This window comes from Camelus dromedarius, chromosome 8, assembly GCF_036321535.1.
Source record: "Camelus dromedarius isolate mCamDro1 chromosome 8, mCamDro1.pat, whole genome shotgun sequence".
In the NCBI taxonomy this organism is placed as follows: domain Eukaryota; kingdom Metazoa; phylum Chordata; class Mammalia; order Artiodactyla; family Camelidae; genus Camelus; species Camelus dromedarius.
In genome coordinates, this window is record NC_087443.1 from 79631834 (window position 1) to 79659790 (window position 27957).

Consider the following 27957-nt stretch of genomic DNA (forward strand, 5'->3'; position numbering starts at 1 on the left):
GCCTGGGGCTGGAGACACTAGGGGACCTTCTCCTGTAACTCCCGTGGGAGGGTGGGAGGCAGTCTAGACCTGCACTCAGAATAAGGGCCGGGCTGTGGTTGTGGCCGTGGCCAGGGGACAGCAGAGGTGGGCCTGGTGCACATGGCTGGACCCCCACTTCCAGCCCCCAGCCCTGTGACCGTGAACCAAATGGCCTGGCCTATTCCTGAGCCTGAACTCTTCTCTGATGCTCCTCTGAGCTGTCACGATGCAAAACAGAAATACTGCACTGTGTATTCCTGAATGTTCAGACAAGTTACTCTCACTGGCAATCCAAAAGTGATGGGCACCGGGCCACTTTGTGGGTCTGTGAAACGGCCTCTCAGAATCCTTGACCTCGTGCTGTTTTCAGAGTTTATCCTTCCTGGGGACCTCCAAGTCCTTTTTTCCCCTCCTTTCTCCCCCAGAAAACAGACAAGCAGACAAAAAGGAAATTAACCCGAACAGCAGGAGCCTTCATAACCTGAGGGTAGCTCGTGAAGTCGCGAGCCTGGCTTGCTGCAAGGTGGAACTGACTTCCAAGTGTAGGTATATGTCGTGCCGGCGTGAAGACCTCTCTCCCTACCGCAGATTGGCAAAGCCCCGCTCCCAGAGTGTCTCCACCATCACCCTGATTCTGGTCCCGTCCTGTTTCTCCCCCCGAGCCCTCTGTCTTCCGTGAATTTTCCGCCTCGGTGGTGGCCAAACAGCCCTCGACGTGTGGTGGCCGAGTCTCTGAGCCTGTCCTGCCTCTTCCAGGATCACCATGGAGCCCTTCTGTCCGCTCCTGCTGGCCGGTGTTAGCTTGCCCCTTGCCAAGGCTCTCACGGAAAACAAGACCACCACAGCACAGAGCAACTGGACCTCCACGACCCCAGGTAAGGACCCGCCGTCTCTTCCTCTTAACAAGCCTGCAGGACCTTGCAGGGTGATGGGCGGGTAAGGCAGGAGGAGGAGGGTGTGCTTAGCTTCCTTAGTGTGGTTCTGATGTGGCATGTCTGTGAAGCAGGCTGGCTAGGAAGAAAGTTGTTCAGTACTTGACTGGAGCAGAGCTTAGCACCCAGGAAGCAGCAGGCACGACCCCCCGACCTGGGCTGAGAGCTGCTGTCAGCTTCGGTGGGGGCAGGAGAGCAGAGGGTTAGCAGCCCTGACCCGGTTGTGTGGAACCCCATTCAAACCAACCCTGAATGAACACTGATGAGTCAGTAGGGGATATTTAAATGCTGACATGCCATACATTAAGTCATAAGTGGATGACATTCATTAAGAAATTAGTATTTTTAGGTGAAATATTGGTATAGAGGTTAGGTTTATTATAAAACTAGTAAGAGTCCTTGCCCTTTAGAGACACATACTTAAGTACTTATGAATGAAGAGATGTGATGTCAGGAGTGACTTTGAGAAAGTGAGTGGTGGAGCTGGAAGTGGGTGGGGCCAGAAATGGGCGGGGGCAGAGGTGGCCAGGGTTGCCATTGCACACTGCTGACCCTGTCCCATAGGAAAGTTGTGTGGCAGGTAAATCGGGGTTCATTACTCTGATCTCTCACCTTTTTGTACCCTTTGAAAGTTAGGAGAAAAAGAGTCCACTGATACATGTGGCAACATGGATGGACCTCAGAAACGTGCTGAGTGACCAGACATGGGAGAACACAGGTTGTTTGGTTCCATGTGTGTGAAATGCCCAGAACAGGCAAATCGTTGTGGGGAGAAGTGTGTTAGTGGCTGACGGGAGCTGGGGTGGGATCAGGAGTGACCAGAGAGAGGCAGGAGGGATCTTACTGGGCTGGTGGAAGAGTTCTAGCACTGGATCGTCGTGATGGCTGCATACCTCTGTGAATTGATTAAAAGTCATTGAATTGTACTCTTAGATGGTGCATTTTATAGTTTGTAAATTTTACCTCCGTAAAATTAAATTCCATGCAAAGTTAAAAGGAAGAGGAGGCGAGGGAGATGAAGAAGAAAAACGAAAGCAAATGCTCTTGAATCGCCTACCTGTGTTAAGTCTAGCTCTGCCGCTTCCTGGCTGAATGACCTGGAGTAAGTCACTGAACCTCTCTGTGCTTCAGTGTCCCCATTTGTAGACGGAGGGGATAATAGCTCCCACTTCTTGGCAGTGCTGTGAGGATTAAGAGAGATAATCGTGCTGGGGTGCAGAGGGCTCGTCAGCTTGTTGCTAGTGAGAGAGTGTGTCATGGTGGCCTGTCACCCAGCCAGACCCCTACTTCCCTGACAGTTGGCTCTCAGTATCTTTTGATGTCTCCGTAGACATGGCCTGATGCAGACGGAGGCTCAGCTGGGTGAGTTCTGGGTCCCAAAGGGGTCGATATGAATTCCCTGGGCCACCCCATGCCTCCCTGGTGGACTTGTGGGCCTGCCTGGGTCTGCTGGCTCCTTCAAAAGCCTTTAACCAGCAGAAAATGGTCCCCCGACCCTGGACCCAGGCCTGTTGTGAGTCCCCACACAGCTGCCCCCCTCTCCTCTCCTTCCCCCGAGACTCCCAGACATAAAACTCAAAGACTTCTCTGATGGGATGTCACTTGGTGATTAGACATATGTCCAGAACTAGATCTAGATTTATTATAAGGAATTGGTTCACAGGATGGTGGTGGCTGGCAAGTCCAAAATCTGCAGAGCCAGTTTCCCAGTTTCAGTCTGAAGTCTGGCAGGCTGCTGTAGAGCTGTACAGATACCTATGTGGAAGGCAGTCAGGTGGGAAGAATTCCCCCTTACTCACCAGAGGCTCTTGCTTTTTGTTCTATTCAGACCTTCAACTGATTTGATGTGGCCCACCTGCAATGGGGAGGGCAGTTGGCTTTTCTCAGAGCACCAGCTCAAACGTTGAGTCTCACCCAAACAGCATCCCCATAGAAACACCCAGATCATTCGGCTATGTTGACCAAATATCTGGGCACTTCATGGCCAGTCAAGTTGACACATGAAATTAAGCATCACAACCTGGTCATCACAAGCTCTCTGGACAACATAGATCGTCAACTTCCCTCCAGGGGAAGTTAGGCCATGGTATTAGAGTTGGTATCATGCAGCCTGGGGTCAGGAGTTCAGTCCCCGTCCAGCCCGAAGGCTTCACATGATTTACTAACCCCGGAGCCTCCCTGGTGACGTAATCCCCTAACCAGGAGGGCCGTTCTAGGTGCCTGGCCGTCTTTTGCAATGAGCAACACCCTCTTACATGGAAACTCCAGAGAAATTCAAAACCACAAAAATGAAAGAACAGAAACCCCAGCCGATAGAAACTGCATTCGTCACACTGCCTGGTTTCAAGCCAGGTCACTGGGACCCTTCAGCGCTTCCCTGTGCCAGGCAGAGAGGAGCTGGCATCTGCTGGGCTCTGCTGGCCTCTGCTGACCCAGTGCCCAGCAACTGCAGGAGGATTCAACAAAGAATTCAACCATGCCGAGCATCCTTTGCCTCAAAGTAGGGAAGAAACACTAGAGCTGTGTGGACGTACCTGCAGATGGCACCCTGGGCTTCACTTAAAAATAAAACGATTGGCTGATAATATGGCCATGGGTATCTGTAGTGTGATCCGGTGGCCGCCCACCAGAATGAATGTGAAACTCATCCCATTGCAGCCTCTGCAGGCTTGGCTGCTGGCCACTTCCAAGAGGGGGGTATCCAGGCCGGCTCGACCTCAGAGCCTTCGTTACAGGGAGTAGACAGACTCCTGTGGCCTGGAATTCCAGAGAGAACCTGGCTGTGTGAAGTGCCCTTTGAAACTTCACCTGTTCCCCAAAAGAGGGATGACGCATCCTTAGGGATGATAACGGCATGTCGCCAGGGCCTTCCAAAGTAACCGGCAATCATTTCCTTTGCTCACCGAACCAAACGTGGTAAATAATCATCAAGAGATGTTCTTTTACACAAGGAATTGAAGGTAAGTATTTACAAATTGTATAACAAAACATTCTGGTCCATATTGTATGAAGGATTCCTAAAAATTAACAGAAAAAGAAAAACACAGTAGGAAAATGATAAAAAATGTGACCAGGGAAAATATGCATATCTAATTAATTAGGTTTGTGAATCATGAAAAGATTCGTAACCTTCTAGAAACTAGGGAAATGCAAATTGAAATGGTATCATTTTTACTTATCAGATTGACAAAAATTAAAAGAATTGCTAATATCCAGGAGAAATAGGTTCCCTCGTACACCCAAGGTGAGCGCAGAGGTTGGAAACTTTGGAGGCAGTGATTTGCAGTTTCTATTACAACTTAACGTGTGTGGACAGTGATGCCAAACATCCAGTTCCAGGCGCTACCCTGCGCAGCACTTGCGAGATACGCAAAGATGCCGTCATGAGATGCAGAATTGCAGATAATAGCAAAAACGTTGGAAACAACCTGAATGTCCTTCCAAATCTTGATTTATCCAAAAAGTGGAAATTCAAGCAGCAGTTAAACAAAACAAAGAGGCTCACATGCACTGAGGCCGAAACTCTCCAAGACAGACGACCCCACGAGAAAGACAAGTCGCAGGGCTGCCGGACAGCGCATGGCATCTGGTTTGGGTTTTGTTTCTCACATTTCACATCGCTGTATTGTGAGATGCCTTGATCTCATTGCTTTTTTCTTTCTTAGTGGTTCATAAAGTAAGAGCACACCTTTCGGTCCGTGGACTCTCAGATGTGATGAGAGAGTAGCAGGACTCTAGTTACTTATCAGACCCGTGGGCTTATGAACGTAAATGTGTAGAAAAAATCGTCAGGGCAGATACACTCCACAAGTTTAACAGCATGTGACTCTGGGAACAAGGAGGGATGGCTCGAGTCCCTGACTATTTTGTGTCTGGTTTGAACATTTTGCAGCAGGCCTGGGGCCCTATGTTGTTCGTATAGACCAGAACCCAGCAAAACGTAGAAGATACAGGGCGGGAGCCAGCTTGTAAAGCGCCCTCTGCCGTGAACAGCGGGTCCTGCAGGGACCCTGTGCTCCCCTCCATCCCCCCCACTCCGAACGCAGCTGCTCCCACTGTGTTCCCCTCCTCTTCTCTCCTTTCCTCCTCTTCTCTCTCACACCTGCGCCAACTCTTCCCTCCCCCAGAGACCCCCTCAAGGCAGAGCAGATCCGCATTGGAGGGACACCATCTGGTGCCCCCTTTCTATAAGGGGAGACTCCAGAAGAAGGTCACTTCAGCAGGGCCTCACACAGAGCTCTTTAGGGCTGAGGCAGGGACAGAGGGACCCCACGCAGCACTGCCCACGCCCACCTCGTGGGGCCTTCAAGCACAGCTGGTGATCCACTCGAGTTTAAGTGTGCAGATGCATGACTTAAGGTCAAAACTCACACAGCAGCCTGGGTCTTTTAATTTCCAGGATCGGATTCCTCGTAGGCAAATACACACACGTGCACGTGTGCACACACATGCACATGTCTCAGGTGTGTGTAGGCATAAATTTGCACAAACATCCGTACACACGTGACTTGCAGCACGAGCTGCGTAGAATTTGGGGAGATTTGGGGAGAAGGCTGCTCTAAGTGGACCACCAGGGCCCTTACCTCCGGGAGAGGCCCCCCCCCCGCTCCCCTTCAGCCCCACCCAGTCTGAGCCACATCAACGTGAAGTGAAAACAGAAAGTGGCTCCGTGTTTCTGCTTAGTCACCACCCTGAGTCCCCATCGAGAGCTCTTGGTGCCCCGGGGACGCAGCCTGGCCTGCAGAGCCGCCTTCTGGCCCACGCTGGCTTTCAGAATAGTATTTAGGTTGAGTTGCTTACCAATATTTAAAAATCAGATAATTTTTACATAAAAATATAGATTTCTTCTTCTAGTAAATTGAAAGAGCTAAGCACTCTGGGTCCACCTTTCCCCGGTCCCAGTGGACGGGGGCTGAGACCCGGCCAGCCCCGCAACCCGTTGGCAGGGAATGGACCCCCCCCCCCAAGTTCCCTGTCAGCCCCTGGGTATTCCCGCCTGACCTCTGCCTTCCAGAACAGAGGCAGCCGCTGACCACTGGCAGAAAGTCCGAGCCGGGGAACCCGTTCGCCCTGGTGATCTATCGCTTCCGTCCCTGTGCACAGCCCCTCTCCGGGGGCCTTGGGTCATTCAGCCCCAGGCCTTGAGGACGTGCCAGGGAATTACCCACATCTGTGACCGGCCGGGTGTCATGAGCATGGAGGCTGGACCGACCCTGGCGCCCCGACGGCCTCAGGGGTGGGCTTCCGTCCATGTGCACAGCCCCAGGGCCCCTGTGAGGCTCCCGGCAAGCCTGCACCGTCAGCTAGGTCCACCCAGCAAGCTGGCCAGTCAGTCATGGCCAAGCTCAAGCTGAGCAAATGCAGAAGTGGGATATTCCACAGCAGGGATGCCCGCGGAGAGCAGCAGGGCCCCACCCAGGCTGCGTCTGGACGGCAGGGACAGAGCTGAGTCGGGGCTATGAAGCAGCTCTGCCCCTCGGTAGCAGGAGTCTCCCCCATCAGCCTGGGCTTGAGTTTGCTCTGAGGAGCTGCAGGGGGAACCTCAGGCCAGGGGGGCTCCTCGGGAGGGGTCTGCAGCAGGTTGGGCTCCAGGGGAGGGACCGAGCAGAGCCACCAGCTGCTCAGCCTGGCCTCCCCCGGCCTCGCAGTACAATTGCAGTGGCCTGGGGCCATCGCTAGCCAGCTGGAGCAGGCCTGACCAGGTCCCTCACCACAGTCCAACTGCCCCTCGCTGCACTTTGAAGTCTAACAGTCACCCAAGTCAGTAACATTTCATTGTTTGTTAGGGGTGTATGCGCTCCCCACATACCTGAGCCCCGCGAGGCCCGGGAGGGATGGCCTGCTCCTGGGAGCTCGCAGCCAGGGGTGGGGTGTAGGTTAGCCGGGGGAGGGGGGCTTCAGGGCTGTGGGCCCCCGCTCAACTCGGGGGCCATGCTGGTGCCTCTGAGACTCAAAGTGATGGAGGCCTAGTTGTTGCCTTCAAGGGGCTTGCACTGAAACAGGGGTGAAGGCGATCTGTACTAAAGGCAGGCAGAGCCTCTCTGGGACCTACTGGGGGCTGGGGAACTGTGTGGGCTTCCAGGAAGAGGGGGCCTTTGACGGTTTGGTGAGGAGGAGGCAGCCTGGCAATCTGGGGAGGCAGGAGCTGAGTCAGAGCATCGGGGGAGGGTTGGGGACTGAGGGTGGCAGCCCGTCCACCAGAGCCCCATGAAATTGGGGCTTGTGGCCCAGGTCCTGGGCAGCCCCAGGGTGGCCAGGTTGGGTCCAGGGATGTGGGACCTTCTGGTTGAGAAACGACAGATGAAGGAGGGAAGGGGGTGCCTGGTGACCAGCCTTCCTCTGGGCGGTTGGGATCATGAGCTGACAGCTCCAGGAGCTCAGGTTACTGCGTGGCCGCAGGTCTGTCTGGCCTGAGGGCAAGGCTGCTGTCCTGTGCCCTGAGCTCGTGCTGGAGGCCCTGGGAGCTCCCGATCTGTCCTGGGACAGAGCAGCGGGGTGTCTGTACCTCCACTGTCCACCTCCCAGTAGAGGGAGGGACAGGTACTCTGGAACTTGGAGAAAAAGGCCACGTGGAGGTCTGGGGCCTTCACAGCCCTGCACCAGGGGACCTCGGATGGCACCTTCTCACTGTCAGTGGTGCTCATCTAAGGAGAGTGGCCTCTGTGGATCCAATGGACCAGGACAGTGGACTGTGCTGCAAAACTGTAGAGTGGGGTGCTCGTGTTCAGAAAGAAAGGCTGATGAAGAGGGGGCTTTACAAACTGTAAAGTGCAGTTCTGGTATCAGGGAAGAAGGGTTGAAGGGAAGGGACTTTGCTTTGCAGACTGTGAAGTATGGTTCTGCCATGGAGGAGGAGGGACGGATAGAGGGGAAGACTGCTTTGCAAACCGTGAAGTACCGTTTTGTGTCCAGGAAAAGGGCTGATGAAAGAGGGGGTTTGCAAACTGTGAAGTGGGGTTTTGGTGTCCAGGAAGAAGGGTCAGTGGGCTGGAGGGGGAACTCATTTGTGAGCAGTAAAGTGGGGTCTGGCATCAGGGAAGAGGGGCCACTCTTCAAACTATGAAGTCTGGCGCTGGGCATCTGTCCTTGCCCGGACCCCTTTCCCCCGTGTCTCGCCCTGAGGGGACCCATTGTGCCCCCAGGCCCCCCAGCCCCCGGCGCGCCCCAGCCCCTGCTGGCCTGGCTGCTGCTGCCGCTGCTGCTGTGCCTCCTCCTTCTGCTCCTCGCCGCCTACTTCTTCAGGTAGGAGTGTCCGGGGCGCTGACTTGCCCCGACCTGCTGGAGGAGGAAGTGAGGCCGGGAGGCTGTGACTGCGGGCGGGCGGGCGGCCCGGGCGGTGAGGGCGCGGGGCTGGGGGACCAGCGGCGGCGCTCAGCCATGAGCAGCAGGAGCAGCTTCTCCCGGCTCACCTGGTGGGTATCCCCGAGCGGGCTCCGGGCTCTCGGGAAGCCCCCTGTGCCCACACCTAACACGTCTGTGTCTCAAAGGTTCAGGAAGCAGAGGAAGGCGGTGGTCAGCGCCAACGACAAGAAGATGCCCAACGGAATCCTCGAGGAGCAAGGTACCACGGGGCCGGGGCGGCTCGGGGGCTGCCTTCCTTCTCCTGGAAGCGCTCAGCTCTTCCAGCTTCCAGACTTCCATCTGGCTGCATCTGGTGAAACATGTCTAACCCATTTCAGAACTGGTCTCATTTTTCTCTGGTGTGAGACAGACGTTTAAGGCAGTTCAGTTTGTGGCTTTTGGGGAGGCACTGCTCATATCCTGTCTTTTTTACCGGATTTTGACATATAACGTCAGTAAGTCTTCAAGATCATTCTGAGATGAGACAGGCAGGCTCACAGTCTACAGTTCCCTAAAGGGCCCCCTGAATCCGCCCTGTTCTTGGATCAGCTCAAGGAAGGGAGCTGATGTACCAGCGTGTCCAACAGGCAGGCTCGGAGTCTGCCGGGGGCGTTTCCGACCCTTCTTTTAGGTTCCAGGTTCAGCTGCTAACTTGGAAATGCTGCTTATGAAGGCACGTTGGTTTTCTTCCCCTACGTTGAGGTGTCTGAGAAAAGTGTGCAAGGCAGAGGCTTTTGAAAACAGGGGTTCACACCAGTGACTACAACTTCCTCCAGGCAGACTGCTACCTGGTTGTTCCGTGGTTTAGGGGAGCAGAGGTGCTGTCAGAATTCAGACGAATTACCAAACCCATCCAAGACAGTTTAAAAAAAAAAGGTCAACAGCAGAGGACCTCGGCCAGACACAGAAGGGCGGTTTTGCAGCACTGGGGGGCCGTGACCCTGGTTAGATGATGGCACATGGCCTCCAGGTGCCACCTTCCTGTCCTCTCCTCCCTGCCCTGCACGTCCCAGCAGCCGGGATGGGAGGGAGGAGGGTGTGGCTGGCGAGGCTGGCTCGCTCATCTGTCAGTGTCTGTCTCTGGGAGGAATGCGCCCTGGAGGGAGTTCTTGGCCGGGCTTCAGAGCGGCTCTGCAGGTGGGGACAGGCCCTTCTGCAAGTGACAGGAAAGTTATGTTGACCTTGCTGGGATCATCAGCACTTTCGTCCAGGATTTCTCCCTCTGTCTCACTCTGAATCTGTGGAGGCGGCTTGTCCGGGGCCTCCTTTGCTGTCTGGCCCTTCTGCATCTCAAAGCCCCCAGCCTCTCCCCAAAAAAAAACAGCGGGGGTGGGAGAGGTTTCTCTTATTTCTCTTGGAGCACAGGGCTTGTGTAACCAGGACTATTTGTGGCCAAGAAGACAGGCTGAAGGAGACTTTATATCCTAATCGATTCCCAGTCTGTTACCAGTTTGTACCCAGAAACCTGTAATTACTCTGTTTCAAACCTGGACAACTGAGTCAGAGTCTGAAGCCACCTAAATCCTTTGTGGAAGGAGCAGGGGTGGGAGGGAGGGAGTGGAGGGTGGGTGAGGGAGCTGGGAAGACTAGGCATCTTGGGGCGGCAGGAGCGGTGCACAGGCCGGGGTGCATCACCGACGGCTGGCGCAGGTATGTTGTAAGGAGGCAGGCCTTGCGCTCAGTTGCTTGGCCCCGGGGCTCCTGAACTGAGGAATATTCCCCCTCCAGCTGAGGCGTGTCTCCGGGAATGTTGTCCGTCAGTCTGGTTACTGTCCCCCATAAGGGAGTATGGCTAAGTGGTCCCTGGTTTCTTCTGATCCCACAGAGCAGCAGAGAGTGACGCTTCTCAGCAGGTCCCCCTCGGGGCCCAAGAAGTACTTCCCCATCCCCGTGGGGCACCTGGAGGAGGAGATCCGCGTCCGATCGGCAGATGACTGCAAGAGGTTTCGGGAGGAGTTCAATGTGAGTCTGAGGGCCCCTTTGTCTCGTCGTGTGGAAGAAAGCTGGCACGTGGGCTGTTGCGTTTCCAGATAAATTAGCCCAAAGTCTGAGAAGGTCCACATCCATTGTGACAGTGTCCCAAAAATGGGTCCTGAGGAAACCTGGTTTCTGCTGTGGTGCCCCTCCCCGGACCCCCACCCCTCAGCTATCCGATGAGGCGGGTGAGCGAGGTTTTCGGAAGGCTCCTTCCCGCTCTGGCGCTCTGAGTGCCTCGTTCTGAAATCACGCGTGACGGAAGACCGTCATCCGGAGCATGCGCAGGACCCGGGCCCGAGCCGACCACAGAGTGACAGCTTCACGTTGACAGCAAGGAGCCCCAGCCGCCCGCACAGCGTCAATTAAACGGTCGTGGGGGCTGCCCTGAGGGCCGCAAGCTCTGCCTCGACAGCCCTGTGGTGTCTGCTCACTTCAGCATGTTCATCCCGCCCTCCATGAATCTAGCAAAGAACAGCTAACCACGTGGTACAGCCCGATGGTAGCGAACGGGTCCTCCTCACTCTCACAAAATACAGTGTCCATCAGTGACGCCTCCCCCGTGTGGCTGATTTTTTATTTAAAGTCCTGTGAATTATGAATCAGGTAGACAGGTACAGATGCATGATGCACAGACAGACAGACACATCGGGGAGTGTCGTCTTGGATCGGCTGTTCAGGGTTTATCCCTGGTCCTGTTTTGAGTTTTCTTTTCCTTGTCTTGTGTATGACCCTGTGCTGAGTGCTGAGCTTGAAAGAGGACAGGTTTCCAGCAGGGAAGCTGCCTGCTCCTGGCTCTGCCCGTTTCGCCCCGGCCCCAGCACGTCAGTTAACCTCCTGGAAACCAGCCCCCATCCTCTGTGAAGGGGGCCAGTGGAGAGGATGCCTTAACGACCTCGCAGGCCCAGTGTGAGGCTCAGACAATGGGCTTCTGAAATAGCAAAGGGTTATGCAATTGTGGTATCTGGAGACAGCATGAATCCTGTTGTAGACAAGTGACTTTTCGCCCAGAAGCAACTCAAGAGGGTGTGGGAAGGTGATGGCGCATTTAGACCATAATTGTGCTTATTTTTTTAACACAAGCCTCATCTGCCTTTATCTTGCTTCCTTTTAATTGTTTCCAAATGTGTCCCCTTTTTTTTGAGAAATTAGGTCATATTGAAAGACTGCTCCGAGCAATATTGTTTTGCAATCTCTCAGCCTGACAAGAGAAGTTAATTCTCCATTTTCAAAATGACTATCCAAGTTGGCAGCTGTAGGACCATTTCCCCCACCTCCTTTCTTGTCCTATTTCCTCTTGCGCTTGTGTTTCTCCACGTGGAGGCTCGGGGCAGGCTTTGCTCAGGGAGGGCTGAGTCGTCTCCAAGTGAGGGCAACTCAGAGGGAGCCAACCTGGGAGGAAGGTCAGACAGGTGAGGCACTTGCCCCAGGGGCAAAATGTAAGGGGCACCGAGACAGTCATCTGAACGAATAATACCTTCATGCGGCGTTTGAAAATATCAGCATTGGTGTGAGCATCCAAGATGGACAAAGCAGCACAGCTGCAAAGACAGACAGGGCCACTCTGGCTTTCCTGCTGTTTCCTGACAGTCCCACGGGGCCGTCACTGCAGGCTGTCACCACACCGTTGCTGACCCCGCCGTTATTAAAAAGTTTGATGTTTCGAGCATCCTGGATTTTTTGCGTTAATTTAGATTTTTTTTAGATGTTGAATTTGAATGTGGTTTTTCTTGATTCCTGGGTTTTTTGGGTACTCCTTACAGCGTTGCCCCTAAACCAAGTGCCTCACCATCCGCTGTGCCCCAGCCCTGCCACTGAGTATCTCCCCAGCTGCCCCTGGAGTCGTCCGCTCAGTGAGGGCGGGGGGAGCAGGGGGAGGGGTGGAGTCCAGCGGCGTGGCGCCTGGTCCTGGCTCCGGGGACCCCTGGGAAGGTCACCCTCTGGTCCCCAGTTTGTTCGTCTGTCCAGTGAGGGGCAGCCTGTTCCAGGAGCCCCCAGGCCACTGTCACCAGCCCCCTCCTGGCTCTGCAGGCAGGTGGACTTGAGGTGGGCTCTAGGTCCTTTTCTCTCTCTTTTCTCACCCTTCGTCTTCAGCGTCTCTTCCCGGAAGTGTGTAGGGAGACAGATGTGTCTCCAAGTAGCCGATCCAAAAGAGCTGGGCATGTGCGTTCTGTTGGTGGAAGCTGAGGTCCACCTGAGGAGAAGGAGGGCGGCACTGGGATGGGTCCAGTGGGACCATCATGGCGTGCGCAGAGGCAGCCTGCCCAACAGCCTGTCCCAGATTTGCTTCTTGGCAGCCTGGAGATGTAAGCCACCTACTTAACCTCCGCCTAGTTTCCTCACCTGTGGGATGAGGCCCTGCCTGTCCCCATAGGACTGTCTATCCTGGGAAGGAGGTGAGGAGTGTGCCCCTCAGGGCCCAGGGTCTGCCCATGAGGAGTCTGGAGCTGCCGTCCTGTTTAGGACAACTCTCCGGGGTGTCCAGAGTCCACAGTCTCCACCCGCAGAGGTAGAAGGCTGACTTCGCGGAGTCTGTTCCAGGCCCCCAGTTAAACCTCTGCCATTGAGTCCATTCGGACGAGAAAAAGGCCCTCTCCAGACAGCCCCTGTCCTGGCAGGTTATTTCAGGCCCGGTCCTAAGTGTTGCCCAAAGGCCCAGGGAGGGGCCCCCAGGAGTGGTCCCAGCTCAGTGCCCAGCAGGACAGTCCCCTGGAGCTTCTGAAACAGCCAACACCTGGCCCCTTGTCTGTTTTGCTCATTGGGCTGTGCCTGCCCAGCGCTAAGAAGAGGAAGGGAAAGGAATGTAGCTCCTGTGTATGTGTGTGTGTACACCTGTACATAGATACGTGTGTGCGTGTGCACACACCTGTGCACTTTTATTGAAATGAAATCGCGCCTGAAACAAACCAATCCTTTTCGGCCAATTTACATAAGGGGACCGTCAATCACAAGGCATTTGCTGACCCGTTACTACACACACGGCTCACTCGAGGCCCTGCAGGGGTCACCCGGCTTTCGCTGAGCCCTCCTGCGTGCTCTCTCATTTGTCCTGGGCCATCAGAGCGTCCCAGGATGCAAGTCCCCAGTAACTGAAGCAGGAGAAAGTGCTGGCTGGCTCTGCGGGCGGTCGTTCTGTGCACTTGGAAACGAGATAGAGGTTCAGGGCACAGAGCACTTTGCCCGTCACCCCATGTGACCCTCCGTGCTGCCCATGGAGCCGGGGACCGCCACCCCGTCTCCGTGTTCTGGCTCTCAGGCTGCTGCTGGGGCCACGCAGCTGCAGGTGTCAGAGCCAGGCCCGTCCCCCCGACTCTGACCCCTCCAGCTGCTCCCTCACCCCCAGCTCTGCAGCCACCACGCCTTCTCAGGAAGAGGGAGGCTTCTCAAGTTTTTTTTTAATTTATTATTTAATTCATTTTAATGGAGTTTTTAGAGCAGATATTGGTCTCTAGAAAAATTGTACAGAAAGTACCAAATTCCCATGTACCCCAGCTCTCCCTGCACAGTTTCCCAGGTTGTTAACATCCTGCTCAAGTGTGTTACACCTGTCACAACTGATGTACCAGTATTAACTCATTAGTACAAACTGAGGTCCGGGTTTGGGTCCCAGGGCTGCCCGTTCTGTGGGTTTTAGCAAATGTCTAACATCATGCATCTCCCATTATGGTATCATGCCACGTTTTTATTTTCAGGGCTGGGGTCAAAAAAGCTTTTCGGTGTAGAAAAAGAGAAGGTTCTAGGATGTTGCCATAAATTTCACACTGAGGTTAGGTCAGGGAGGTCACTGTTAAAACATCTCCGATGCCGAGCCTCGAGTTGCCGGTGGAGGAGGTCTGGTCTGGCGGGGAACTGCGCACCAGCCTTGCCCGGGCCTGGCAGGGCCTCTGCCTGGGGCCATCGGGTTTGGTGCGGAAAGAGGACACCGGATGGCAGGAGCTGAGTCTGTGATGGAGGAACTCCCGACCTAGGAGAGGGAGTCCTGGCACCCTTGGGCTGCAGACCTGCCTCAGGGCCTTGGCTTTGATCCCAGGCTCAGCCGGGAGGCCTTCCCCAGTCCCCGGGGCACTCACAGCAGGACACACGGAAGCCCTGGCTTGTCCCCACATTTAAAAAAGGGAGTGCCTTCCTGATGGCCCAGGTGCCAGTTCCACGCCAGCAGGCTGCAGGCCCCATTCAGTGTCTGCCGCTTACTGGCCAGGTGACTCGACAATTCTGCAGTCACCTTGGGGCTCTGCTTCCTCATCTGCAGAACAAGGGTGATGCTTGTAATGTCGCTTAATGGTAGGTGAGCTGTGAAGGCTGGTCCCACAGTGCCTGGGACGTCGTAAACACTTGATAAACATTAACACTAATTACTCGAGTTCCAGTGGCCCCTGGTTCAGCCAACAGTCAGGTTGAATGTGGAAAGACGTAATTTGGGGGTTCGAAAGGCTCTTTCCCACTATGTACCTCCCGGAGCCCACCTGAGTGTGGAGGGGGTCCTGGCAGCAAGCAAGTGCAGGAGGGTGGTTGGAGCCTGCAAGAACCAAGGGGCCCCGAGTAGTGGAAAGAGCTCGAAGTCGGGAGGCTGGGCTCACGCCCGCTGCACCAAACCTCAGTTCTGGGGGCTCAGCTGAGCCGCTCGGCTGTTTCCTCCTCTGAGACGAAGGAGGATTAGGGTGGCGCGTCCAACCTTGGCACGCGTGCAGGTGCCTGGGGGTCCGGGTAAGTGCTGCGCTGACCTGGGGCGGGCCTGGGACCCGCGTTCTCAGGAAACCCCCGCCGGTCCACAGAGCACGCTGAGTCTTCAGCGGGTCGGGGCTCTAGGAAGGCCCTTCCCCACCAGTCTCCTCGTCCTTCAGCCCCTCGGTCCCCTGACACAGAGCTCTGCCGTGGCCGGGCCACCCGCGCGCGTGCAGTGCCTGCTTTGGACCAGGACCTGTGGGTCCCGGGGATTTGGTGGCAGCGCACAGGCCAGTCCCTGCCTTAGTGCAGTTCTGGGTCCACCTCAGGGGTCATCATTCTGTCCACACCTCCACTGGCCCTGCTAGACGGGGCACTTAGGGGAATGTGGGCCTGTGCCTCCTTCGCGTCTCTGGCCGGCGCTGGCCGAGCGTCCACGGGCAGGGGGAGGGAGGCAGGCGGCGCCCTGGGGGCGGTCTGCGCAGAGGTCCGGGGTGCGACCCCTGCACTCGGCAGGGAGGCGGAGGGAAGCACGCTGTGGGAGTCCTCACGTTTACTGCTGGCTCTGCGTTTTCTCCTAGTCGTTGCCGTCTGGACACGTACAAGGAGCTTTTGAACTGGCCAATAAAGAAGAAAACAGAGAGAAAAACAGATATCCCAACATTCTTCCCAGTAAGATTTTCCTTTTTTGTTTTTTTTGCACAATCAATGGCATTTGGACAAAACTCGGCCTTGCCTTGCAGCTCCTGGTGGCCGTGCCTTTCCCCCAGCAGACGCTCAGGTGCTGGGAGAGCAGGGCACGTGTCAGAGCAGCGCTCAGCCCTGCACCTGGGAGTCTGAGTGTGTGTCTTCTGCCCGGGGCCCCAAACCCTGTGTTGTTTGGGGGCCTGGCTGCTAAGCTTGTATTCACCGTTGAGACCTGGACTGCCCAGGGGCCAGGAGGGAGGCCACCTGTGTGGCTGGTAGGCCACCTCCCACTGGACCCAATCTTGAGCCCCAGCCTCGGGCAGCTGGTGGCCCCGGGCATCTCCCCTTCTTGGACATGGTGTTCTTGGCCACCAGCAACTAGTCTCCTGTACCAAGGACAGAAGTGACGGGATAAGAAGGCCATTGGGCTCTGACAGCTTTGTGGGAAGGCTTAGATGCAACCCCATCTTAACCACCCCACTAAAGGTGGCCATGGGCTGGGGGGTGTTGGCTCCAGGGGGCTGCAGGGCCGGGGAGCAGACGCATCGGTTTAGGGGCATCACTGGATGGGCTGTGCCTTGGGAGCCTCGGAACCAAGACAAACCCCTAGAGTCTCGAGCTGCCCTCGTAAAAGCTGGCCGGAGGAGGCTGGGGCATCCTTCATCCAGCCTGGACCCTCCTATTGGCTTTGCCATCAGGCTAACAGAAGGGCAGCCTCGGAGACTCTGGTGAGTTCATGTCTGAACCCCAGGCCAAGGCCTCCCCGGTCCAGGGAACCTCCCTGCTCAGGCAGGACCTCCGTGGGATCGAGGCCGCTGGCCTGTGGTGGCCTCAGCAGCTGGCTCTTGGTTGCATTTTTAGGATTAGAATTGTGTTCAAGTGCTCTGCAGTGAAGGGGTGCTGTGGTCTGCCTGCTGTGTGGTCTCTGGATTTTCAGCACTTGATAGAAGCAGTTTATTCCCATTTTGTGTGCATAGGATGTATGTGGGGGGTTTTTTGTTGATTTTTTTGGAGGTTTTGTTAGTTTTTTTTCAAAGCTCACCAAATAATATTCCATCCAGCGCATTTGTTGTTGGACAGGCCAGGAGGCTACTGCAGTCCTGCAGCCAGGCTGAGAGGGTGGCTCGGTCCAGGCTCAGGTTCTGGACACACTGCAAAGATCACGTTGAGAGGACTCGCTGCTCGACTGGGTGCAGATTATCAGAGACGGGGCGGGGGGGGGGGGGGAGCCCGCCATGCGGCTTGAACAGCTCAAAGGAAAGGAAAAGCGTGTAGGACATCTGGGACCTGGGGAATAATTTGTGGCGAGTAACAATCAGGATATTTGGAAGTTGGTGTCTAGTATTAGTTTAATTAATTAGATTAATTAATTAATTTCAGCACTGACAGCAGAATGTCTGTGTGGTGCTCAGTGCCAAGCCCTTTCCTAGGTTCCTGGCCTGCATTTCTCTCCCTGATCACTGAACCTTTTATCTTTTAAAGGTAACATTTACGTTGTTAATTAAGAGCATTTCGATCGGAGCTTAATGGAGCAGAGTTAGTGGCCGGGTACCTGCCCCTGCTCACAGATGGGGTGGCCTGGGGTGGGGCAGCACCTCCCCTGAGGGTCACCAACAGGAAAGGACAGGGACTGTGTCTTGCACATCCTCTCTGAGCCATGTCCTCTAGCTGGTACTAGGGAAGTGAGTTGGCTGTTCCTGCAAATATAAAAGTGTAGGTTCCACTCCAGCCCCTCCTGGGCCAGCAGTCCCACACTGAGGACACTGAGGGTGCTGGCGGTCACCAAGGGCCAGGGGACTCTGCCAGGGGGTGAGCATTTCACAGTGGCAGGAGGATGAGTTTACAGAGCGGTGGCAGGGAGACACTTGGGATGTGCCCTGGCGATGGCCAGCTGGGTGGCACCTGGCGTTTGGCATCAGTAAGACACGGGAGAAGCGTATCTGATTAAATTGAGCAGTTGGTCGGAGATGCCCCAAGGGCAGCTGTGGGCCTAGGACAGGAGTGGACTGGGTCACAGGGATGTTGTGCGGGGCGCCCCTAGGCCTGCACCCCCTCTTCTCCCCAGGGCTGAAGGACCCTGCTCGTACTCAAGGTGGAGTTAGGGTCAGCAGGCAGGAAGAGGGTGGGGGCCCGAGTCGCACAGCCCTGTGCTCCTTCCCTGCCCCTCCCCATCTTCCACAAGCAGAGAGTGGCTGTGAATTTATCAGACTGACAAGATGCCCCAGGGCTCGGAGTCCAGTCCTGGATGTGGCTCCAGGGACTGAGGACGGAGATCAAGATGCCTGGTGTGTGAAAAGGCTGGATTCTGGAAGGGCTCCGTGGCCAGTGGCAAGAGAGCACCCTTTTTTTCTGGAAAAACACCGATAAATGATAATTTTAGGAATTAATGTTTTGAAAGAGAAGTGTGACTTTTTAGAATGAAAAGACAGGAGGCTCTTAGAGCTGCAAGACTCTGAATCTAACCAGAACGCTATTTTTTACCCTCTGTTTTCTACAGCTGTCCTCAGAAGTGCAAATTGTTGCAAATTATGGTCAACGAGCTTTATGCTTGTTCAGCCAGCTTCGTGCTTGTTTCTGCCTCCTGGTTGTCAGCCCCTGAGCAGGAACGTCTCATAGTCAAGTTCCTGCTGGCTGTGAGTTTGGGATTTGACACCCTGAGTGCCCCGTGTGGGCTGTGACCGCCCCTGAGAGCCACACTGGCCTGTCCTCTGCGAGCAGCAGTGGTACGATGTCCAGACAGCAGGTGTCTGAGGCCCCCAGCTCGCGGCCAGCCCAGCTGCCTTTCATGATGCAGGGGCTCTGCCCCAGATCCACGCCACAAACTCACCCGCCTCCGTTAGCTTCAGTCCTTTGGGGCCTAGAAGGGGACAGAGCAGGGACAAGGACACGGAACTGTTCATTAGTTAATGTAGTGAGTACTACAAAGTACGCCCACGTAACAAGCTCTGTGCCCAGCGCAGAGTAACAGCCCCCGGGCAGCTCTGCCCCGGGCCCTGGGCGGGGTCTGAGCATCCTGTATGTTCTGCTCCTGGGCGGCCGGCTGCTCACACACCTGAAATCATCTCATTTCTTTTAGAATCAAAAGAAAGTACATACCTAATCCAGCCTGGCTCACACTTACCTCTGCTAACCGCTGCTGCAGTCGCAAAGTGGAATGTTTACATTTTTTTATGGAGAAAGGGGGCCTGAAGGCAGAAGTGGTGCGGCCCCAGGGCGGTCAGTCCTGCGGGGCCCCGGCTGAAACCTCCCCCGCATGTGTGCGTACACAATCACACCACAGACACACCGCCCCAAGCACACACACTGCACACACCACAAACACACACGACACACACACCCCAAGCACACACACCGCACACACCGCAAACACACACCACACACACATAAATGCACATACCACAAACACGCACACATCACACACACCACACACTCCACAAACACAGACACATCACAAACACAGACACCATAAATACGCACACCATAAATACGCACACCACAAACACGCACACATAAATACACACGCACGCCCACGCACCCAGCACCCCTGCTCAGCCCGCGCCCCGGGGGACCGCCGGTAGCGCAGGCCGGGACCTCGCAGGCAGTGCCAGCGCCCGGCGGGCCCTGTGAGTGTGGCCCTGCTCCCTGCCCCGGGGCGCCCTGAGCACAAGGGCCGGGGTCTGCCATCCCAAACCCCAGAGCCTCCCTCAGATCTTCTGGTCCAGAGGGTTAGCAGCGCTCTCCCCAGAAGGCCTGGGACAGTGGACCCCAGAAGTGCTTCTGCGTGCGCCCACACTTGTCAACGTCAGGGCCCGATCTGGGGGCTCAGAGAATAAGGTCCTCACACAGTAGGGGTCCCGCAGCCCCTGCCCTCCTGTGTCTGCGTGAGGAGCCGGCAGGCCCCACTCTCGGACACCGACGTTCTCCCCCGTCTCCTCCCACAGCCTGTACGGCTGCCCTGGGCAGCTCTTTGGGGCCTCGACTGTCCCCAGTGCTGAGATCCCGGGCTCAATAGAACAGACGCTCTCCTGCACTAATGACACCGAGGGTCTCACGGGGATATTTAGGAAGAACGTCTTCTGTCCCGCGACCCCCGTGGACCCTCTGGTTGTGTCCTCTGTGGTGTTTCCTACAGTAGATGCGAATCTCTTGACCTAACGTCACGGGTTGGTTGGTTGGTTTTTTGCAGATGATCATTCCAGGGTGATTTTAAGCCAAGTGGATGGAACCCCGTATTCAGACTACATCAATGCTTCGTATATAGATGTAAGTCCATGCCCCCTGCACCCCCTTCAGCATGATGCTCACGCCTGGGCCCTTTGGGGGCTATGTGTGAATCATGACCAATGGGCACTTTCTTTTCTGGGGCCGAGGGTGAAATTGTCACAACTTTGATGGGCACATTAGCCACACTGGCCACGCTGGCCACTCTGGCTGCAGGACAGAGAGCATGAAAGTGCCTGGAATTTTGAATTAGCACCTGTGTCAGGGATTCGTTCTCAAGAAGCAGATAAGCACAAAGGATGTTCCTTACAGCGTTATTTATAGTGCTGACAGAACCGCACAGTGGGAGCCAGTTAAATAAGTTGTAGCAAAATCATATGCAATGGATTATTAAGAATCCATTTTAATTGAACCTTAAAAGGTCATCTAATATAAATTAACAATTATTATAAAAATGCAGTATAAGACAATGTGTACCTATTAACCAATTAAAAAAATACGAATGTCCTGCGTCTGCTTCTGTGTGTGTCTGGAAGGTAGTCACAGAAAATAAAAGATTAGAGGGGGTTATACAAAGAGAGCACGTTATTTCTGAAATTACTGGGGAATCTTCCTCTTACTGTTCTGTTTTCCAAATTCTCCGTGATGAACATGTGATGCTTTCCCAACAGCACTAACCAAGTCCTTCCACAACGATAATTCTGAAGTATCTGCGTTTATGTTTCTAGGGTTATAAGGAGAAGAATAAGTTCATAGCAGCTCAAGGTAAGCTTTTCCTTCAGTTATTTTCTGAATGTGGTTTTGACAAAATGACGTGGGTCGCTGTTGCTTCTTATCTGATACCAGCAGTCAGAGGATTTACCTCGGCTCTCTGTCGGGCTGTGTGGGGACTGCCTGCCGTGTTTATGTAACCTGGGTGGAGTCCGTCCATTCCCAGAGCACACGGGGTTCAAAGGTGTCACGCATCTCGCCCGGCCTTGGGACTCAGCGCGGCTGCTCCACTGGCCGGGAGCGTCACATCCCCGGGGCTGCACGGAGATGCAGCAGCGCCAGCCCCACCCCAGACCTGCTGCTGGACCTGAACCTGCCCTTCAGCCAGCTTTCCCGGGGCTCTTTGCGCAGCAGGGCTTGGGAAGCAGAGTCCTGTGGGGTGGTGAGCAGGCCTTCCAGAGCAGAAGAGGTGGGGTCTCCGAGCCACGGGTCCCCCCACTGCGGGCGGCGCAGACAGACATGGAGTGTGCGAGGGCTTCTGTCATGTGACAGGCATGTTAGAGGTGCCACCACGCAGACAGACAGACAGACAGACAGACACCCTGTCTGCTTCCACAGCTGCGAGATTTAAACCCAAATCCCAGTGGTCTGCTGGTTGCCATTGCAGCGTGTTGATACTTGATTAGAAAGCCCTGACTGTCTCCCAGCCACTGAGCTCTGTGTGGCTCCCCGTTGTGCGTAGGGGCAGCAGGGAGGGGAGTGAGTAGCTTTTCAGATCAAGGCCACAACCACGAGGGTGCTTTAGCCGTGAAAGCGCGCCCTTCGGCCTTGGGCATGAGGCTCTCTGTGTCTTGCAGTGCTTTCAGTCCAGCGCACCAGCAGTCACCCAGGGGCTGTCTTCCCCAGGAGCTGTGCTGGTGCAGTTGGATGTATCAGTGGAGCTAAAACTAGGTTCCCTGGACGTCCTCACTCCTAGGCAAGAATCTTCAGCGCAGTGGGTACCCAAGTTCAGTACAGATCAAAATCACCTGGGGAGCTTGTATAAAATGCAGATTCCCTAAAGAACAGGGAGATACACATACACCCAGAGAACCTCAGGAGAATGCCTGGCTCTTAGCATCGTCAGAAAACACTAGCTGGCACCAATAGAAGTGTCTTTTTCTTTCTTGTAAGCAAGTATCCAAGGAGAAGCAACTGGGGGCTGGAGCAGCAGCTCAAGGGACCTCTTTTATTCCTGCTTCACCCTCCTTAGCATCTGTCATCCTCAGGATCACAGAACGGCTGCCGCACCTCCAGACATTGTGTCCTTATTCAGGCAGGAAAGAGGGCACAGAGCAGAGAATTTTCTTCCAGAGACACTTTGTCTTTTCACCCCTGCCCTAGGGACTTCAGCCCACATCTCACTGGACAGCATCACTAGCAGCGAGGGCAGCTGGGAGAGATGTTTGCAAAGGAAAGCGGATTAGACGGGGCAAGCGGGTCTGTCAGCCTGCAGTCAGTCAGTCTCTCCCTCTCTCTCTCTCACACACACACGCACACACCCTTTGATTCAGTGGTTCTTGTTGGGGGGGAGTCATATTTGAAACTTTGACAATCCCCTTAGTGGATACAAACCACATTGACAGGCAGCTGGAGACCCAACTCCTGTCTGCATACCCTTTATTGCCATGAAGATAATCACCCATCTGGGTCCAGTTCCTTAGCTCCTGAGGCTCTCAGCCCCAGCGGGCCCCTGGGGAGAGTGGCAGGACGGCAGGGGGAGGCTAGCCACCCGCTCGGGTTCTGGGATTCTGTGGGGCATGAAATGGACCAGCGGGCCCCTCATCTCTGTCCTCAGGGAAGGCGGGATCAGGTGTCCCCTGGGAGCCAGGGTGACGGGCCAGGGGCTTGCAGTGACCTCTCTGTCTGACCTGGGGACCGTCCTCTCCTCACAGGCCCTAAACAGGAGACAGTCAATGACTTCTGGAGAATGATCTGGGAACAGAAGTCTGCGACCATCGTCATGTTGACGAACCTGAAAGAAAGAAAAGAGGTGAGCCCCGCTGGCCTCTGACTCTTCCGGCTTGGCCGCCGCTGTGCGGCTGGGTGGGGGCTTACCGCTTCCTCTCGGCTTCTGCACTTTCTTGTCACTGCAGGAGACAGAATGCACCCGGCAGCGCAGGCACTTCTATTTTGAAATAAATTCTCTGTGTTCCAAGTATCCCACCGTCCTAGACAAGGATACAAAAATGCTGCCAGAACTTCCTTTTTTTCAGCTGAGGGTCGTCCCCGGTTGGCCCAACAGCCCTTCCTCCACGGGGGAAGCGATGGATTTTGATACATAGATTTTTAGTGTCTTGGGCATATAATGCGTTGGGCCGCAGACTATTAAAAAAAAAAAAAAAAAAGATTTCCTGCCTCCTGTCCAGACCAGCAAAATGCATTTGAAAAACAAGGCATCTTAAAGTACTATTCGCTTGTCACTTCAGTGGGTTTAATCAGCCATTTCTAATTCAAAAAGTAATGAATGTACATTATAAGAACTGAAATCTCTCTGAAGAATAAAACTTAAACTGACTCATTTCCTCTCTGTGGCAAGTACTGTTAGCATCTGCCCCCCGCCCACCCAGGACTCCCAGGGAGGCAGCAGGCAAACCCCTCAAGCCATTTCCACCTACTGTGAGAGGCTGGTGCCAAACACAAAGCAAATCAATGTGGATTCTGTCGGGAGGTGACATAAAATGTAATGGAGAGTAACAGGGACAGGGGTGGTCCTGGAGGGACAGGCCACCCAGAGGACAAGGCCAGGGCAGAGCTTGGTGTGCACCCAGCACTGGGCTCCACTTGGGGTGCACAGCCTTTCCATGCCCGGGAGTCATTCACTTTCTAGCTGAAGGGACACAGACCCCTGTGGAGTAAAGCAGAACACAGCGTGACCGTGGCTGTGGAGGTGTGGAGCAGGGGCCGGGGCCCGGGCCGGGGCAGGAGTGCACGATTAGCGGCTAATGGTGGTGCCAGCTGGCGCCAGGGGTACCAGATGCACCTGGAGAGAAGCATCGGGGCAGGGAGACGTGTGCGCGAGGCTGGGAGCAGTCTGCCGGCCCCGGAGCCAGGGTGCCTGCGCCTGGGGACAGGACAGCTAGAAAGGCATCAGGGAACCAGGGCTCGGGGCTCAGATGGCAGGGACAGCCGGTGGGCAGAGGGGGCCTTGGGGGTTCTCAGCTGTGAGCAGGGGTCTGTGCTTTAGGAAGTGAGCTCACTCTCCAGAATGAAAGGGGAATTGGGAGCTGGAGGGAGGCCTGCTGGTGGCGGGGAATGGTTCTTCCCGCGGGTTCTAGCTTGGGGGCCAGAACAGGGGTGGTGGCCAGCAGCATGAGCGGAAGGCGCCTGGGCAGGCGCGGGCCGGAGGCGCTGACCCCACCTCTGCCCTCTGTCCTCTCTGACTGCCACGGGGCTCCCAGCGAAGCCCAGGCAGCTCGGCTCAGGGCTCAGGGCTCGGGGATGGGCTGCCCTTTGAGGTGGAAGTGATGGGCCGTGGGGAGCTCAGCTGGGGTGTGCGGGGGAGGCAGCCAGCCGGCAGAGCAGCTGCAAAGTGCCCCCCATTCCCCCACCTCCAATTTGTTCCGCGCAGAAAAGCACAGGAAGAGGCTCCAACCACCGCTTCTGGTCAGGGAGAGGTGAGGGGTTTTCTTGTTTTCAAGGGAGTTGGGGCAGGGCTGGGAGGGCCACCCCTCCGTGTGAATCCTGCCCCCGCCGCCCTCTCTCACTGGAAACAGTGGCAGGAGGCAGGGGGTTTCCAGGCAAGGACCCTTCCCTGGTTGTGGGGGCGAGGCTGCTGCCCCCGCACTCTGAGCGGATGCTCTGCAGGCCCACCCTGGGAGAGGGGGCTGGCCTGGAGCCTCGCCTCCCCTGGACCAGCTGCCCTCTGGGCCCAGGCTTCTGGGGGGCCTGTTTACCAACACGGAACATGGGACCAGTGCGGAGGCAGCCAGGCGCAGAGCACCCCGTCTCCCCTCCGTCATTCCGTTGCTATGTTACTTGACGGTTTCTCACGGCTCTTTGAAGCCTCCTGCTGGATTTTTCCATTTCTGTGACTCAGAGCTGGCCGGCTTCTGTATGTTGATTTTCACTGTTTCAGATGAAATCATTTCTCAATAGAGTTCCCTTTTTCTTCATTGCTTACACTTCTGTTGTGGTGTCCCTGGCTTCAACATCCTGGCTCAATGTTGTGAAATGCAGCTGCTCTGGCATCTCATGATCTGACGGCAGGGAGGGGACGGCGTCCGCTGTGTAGACGGGAGGCCAAGGCTGTGAAACCATCACACGTGCTGAGCCCTATAGGGGCCTGAGAAACAGCCCTTGGGCCCCCGAGTGAGAGTCTAGAGGCGAGAATCTCAGGAGGGTCCTCTGGAGGCCAATCCTGGCCCAAACCTGGACCTTCAGGGATTGGCTTCTCCTCGAGGTCTCTCCGGAGATGCCCAGGGCCAGGCTGTGGGAGGGGAAGTTGTCCCGTGGGTTCATCACACAAGCACTGAGCTCTGGTGAATACCAGCTGCCTGTTGGTTTATAAGATGATTAATCCTCGTGACTTAACCCCTTAGCTGTGCTCTCTGGCATTTTCCACGGAAAACCGCCTGGTGTGTGGACGGCTTGCTGACCCCCAGGGCCTCTCCCGTGGCCGTAGAGCAGGTGTCTCCCCCTTAGGTGGATCCTCCTGTCCTCTTTGTAGGAGGATGGCCTGGGGTCAGGGGCTGGGGGCGCCCTGTCCCCACCCTCTTGTGTTTATGCCATTTGTAGTTCTGGGGGAAGGAAGGCAGAGAAACAGCCTGTGACCACAGTCCCAGCTCTGCAGATTCCTGCATCGGCCTCTTCCTGGTTGGAGATGAGCCAGGAGCGCCCAGTGGACCACAAGCTCAGTACCCCTACGTGGGGGATGGGCGTGATGCAGATTAAGTCTGTCTTTAGCGCCGAGCAGGAAGAAGCTCCCCTCTGTATCCAGTGGGCAGTGTTTGGGGTGCACATGCTCCTTTGGGGCTTGGTGCAGCCCCGCCCCAGGTGGGGCCACTTCTGCTCAAGTTCCGGGATCTGAAGGGAGCTGCTCAGACAGATGGTTCAATCAAGATGTGAGTTTAATGAATTGATGAGTCAGCAAGACAGGCTTGTTGTCGAAATCACGAACAGCCCAATTCTGGTCTCAGTGAGACCCTTAACCACTGCGTGGTCTCTGTTTGCCCACTGATAAGATGGAAACACACTTCCCAGCTTGGAGGACAGTTTCCCTCGAGCCTGGTGTGTATGAGGCCTTGTGTCGATGGCCGGGGTCGGGGTGACGAGGTGATCAAAGGCCCCCACAGACCTGATGTTTCTGTTCACTTGTTCCACGTAGGAGAAGTGCTATCAGTACTGGCCGGACCAGGGCTGCTGGACCTACGGAAACATCCGCGTGTGCGTGGAGGACTGCGTGGTGCTGGTGGACTACACCGTCCGGAAGTTCTGCATTCAGTCAGTAAGCACTTGACGTTCTTGACTTTCTGGAGAGGCGGTCCTTCCAGAGAGCAGCGTTGAGAGTAAACCCAGGACTACGTTTTATAACACGAAGAGCTTTGCCCCCTCATCATGCAGCAGCTCTGCTGAGTGGAGGCTGAGGCTGGAGGAGGTGCCTGGCGGGGACGGGAAGGGTCATCAGTGGGTGGAGGACGTGAGTCCAAAGGAGCAGATGGTAGACAGTGCACAGGACTCTGGAGACAGGGCCGGATGCTTCTGGCTCCCAGTGACCATTCTGGGTGAAGGAAGTTGAGTCAGCTGGGGGGTCATGGAGTTTAGGGGGGTCCCCACTCAGTGGCACATTATTGCACACACTGGAATGGTGAGGTGAGTTTGTTTTTTTTTTAACAGTTTCAAAGTTATATTTGGAACATCTCAGTATTTTTCACACTCATTTCCTGCTAGCCCCCCTCCCCCATAGGATTTAAGGCAGTCTTCAATAAAGATACCTGTATGCAAGGCAGATGAAATTTAAGAGATATTTTTTAAAAAACAGAGAAAAAAAACAGAAAGTCATGTTATCAATAATCAAAGGTAGAATAATTGGTATAGTTAGATCGCAACATATGATTCTGAGGTTCCTAGAAGCCACAGCAAAAAGGGGAAGGGATGAGTTTTATAATTTACTGTCCCTGGCTTGCCTCCCTCCCAGAAATATACAGACACTCCCAAATACTCTAAGTTTCTGTGGTCTGGAACAGAAAACCAAACTCCTGGGTTCCAAGTAATAAAACCTGAGAGAGGCTTTGAGGGAGGGGCTGGGAGGTCTCCTGAGGGTAGGCCAACCACAGCTTTCCCCTGCAAATTAAGATGCTTTTGGGAGTGAAAGCTTGTGCTGTCAGTAGTTACACAGGACCATCATAGGCACAAAGTCGGCACCCGGAATGTGAACACCCTGCTTACCAGTGGCGTCCACAAGCCACAGGGCCAGCCGCAGGGAAGTGTCTGGCTGCCTGGGGCCTGCCTGGCCCAGTCCTGGATCAGCGCCCTTAGGCGCTGCTGTGGAGCATGTCTGGAGCTGGCAGTGAGCATCAGGCTCTCTCACTCGGGGGTGACCTGCCTTCACTGAGGGGCTCTGCTCACGCCTGGAAGGCGGAGGGGGAGCCAGAGCAAGCACCCTCAGAGTGTGGTGTTGCGGGGAGCAGGGGCCGTCCCGCCCACTCACGTGTCCCCGTGTCCCACAGCAGCTCCCCGACGGCTGCAAAGCCCCTCGGCTCGTCTGCCAGCTGCACTTCACCAGCTGGCCCGACTTCGGAGTGCCTTTCACCCCCATCGGCATGCTCAAGTTCCTGAAAAAAGTGAGGACGCTCAACCCCGCGCACGCCGGGCCCATCGTGGTCCACTGTAGGTACGTGCGGGCCGGGGCTGTGGGGCGGGCCCCCAGGGAGGACTCTGCCCCCAGTGGGAGAATGATCAGCAGACGGTATCGGCGTGTGCAGAGGGGCCGGCCGGGGCGATGTGAAACACCTCCCAGATACCAGGTGCGGCTCAGAGAATCCCTCAGGCCGAGAGCTGGAGGTCCATCCCCGTCCCGGGTAGCAGAGCCCTCTCACCCGTGGCCCTGGCGGGGAGCCTCACTGTCAAAAACAGCAGGAGTTGAGAGGCCCAATTGATGGTGGGGGTGGGGCTCTAGACAGTCCACTTGGCCTCGCATTCACCACCCCCTGGAGAGCCTCAAGTCACCTCCGAGAGCAGAGATGGAAACCACACCTCTACAGGGGACCCCCAAGTCTTAATACAAGGGCCCGTGAGGCTTGGAGCGGCTGGGGGCCGAGCCCTGGGCCCCAGCGAATAGCGGCTGGAGCAGAGCCAGCCAGAACTGGTGTGCCCTGGAGACCCGGTCTGTGGCCCAGTCTGCCCCCGGCCGGCTGCGGCTTGACTGGTT

At 55.6% G+C, this 27957-nt stretch overlaps 1 protein-coding gene across 5 annotated transcripts in view; it reads left to right on the plus strand.

Moving 5' to 3' along the window:
* Positions 1–27957, plus strand: part of PTPRE (protein tyrosine phosphatase receptor type E) — a 147404-nt gene that overhangs the window by 102884 nt on the left and 16563 nt on the right. For 3 of the 5 annotated variants that reach the window (XM_031461988.2, XM_064488535.1, XM_031461989.2), the window contains 10 exons: positions 778–896; positions 8096–8195; positions 8441–8514; positions 10120–10256; positions 15512–15602; positions 19804–19880; positions 20567–20603; positions 22484–22581; positions 25915–26034; positions 27257–27420. In XM_031461988.2, coding sequence (XP_031317848.2) covers positions 778–896; positions 8096–8195; positions 8441–8514; positions 10120–10256; positions 15512–15602; positions 19804–19880; positions 20567–20603; positions 22484–22581; positions 25915–26034; positions 27257–27420 — 1017 coding nt within the window. Of the gene's footprint in view, positions 1–777; positions 897–8095; positions 8196–8283; positions 8366–8440; positions 8515–10119; positions 10257–15511; positions 15603–19803; positions 19881–20566; positions 20604–22483; positions 22582–25914; positions 26035–27256; positions 27421–27957 lie in introns of those variants that run through there. The other 2 variants (XM_064488537.1, XM_031461992.2) reach the window with 2 other exon arrangements.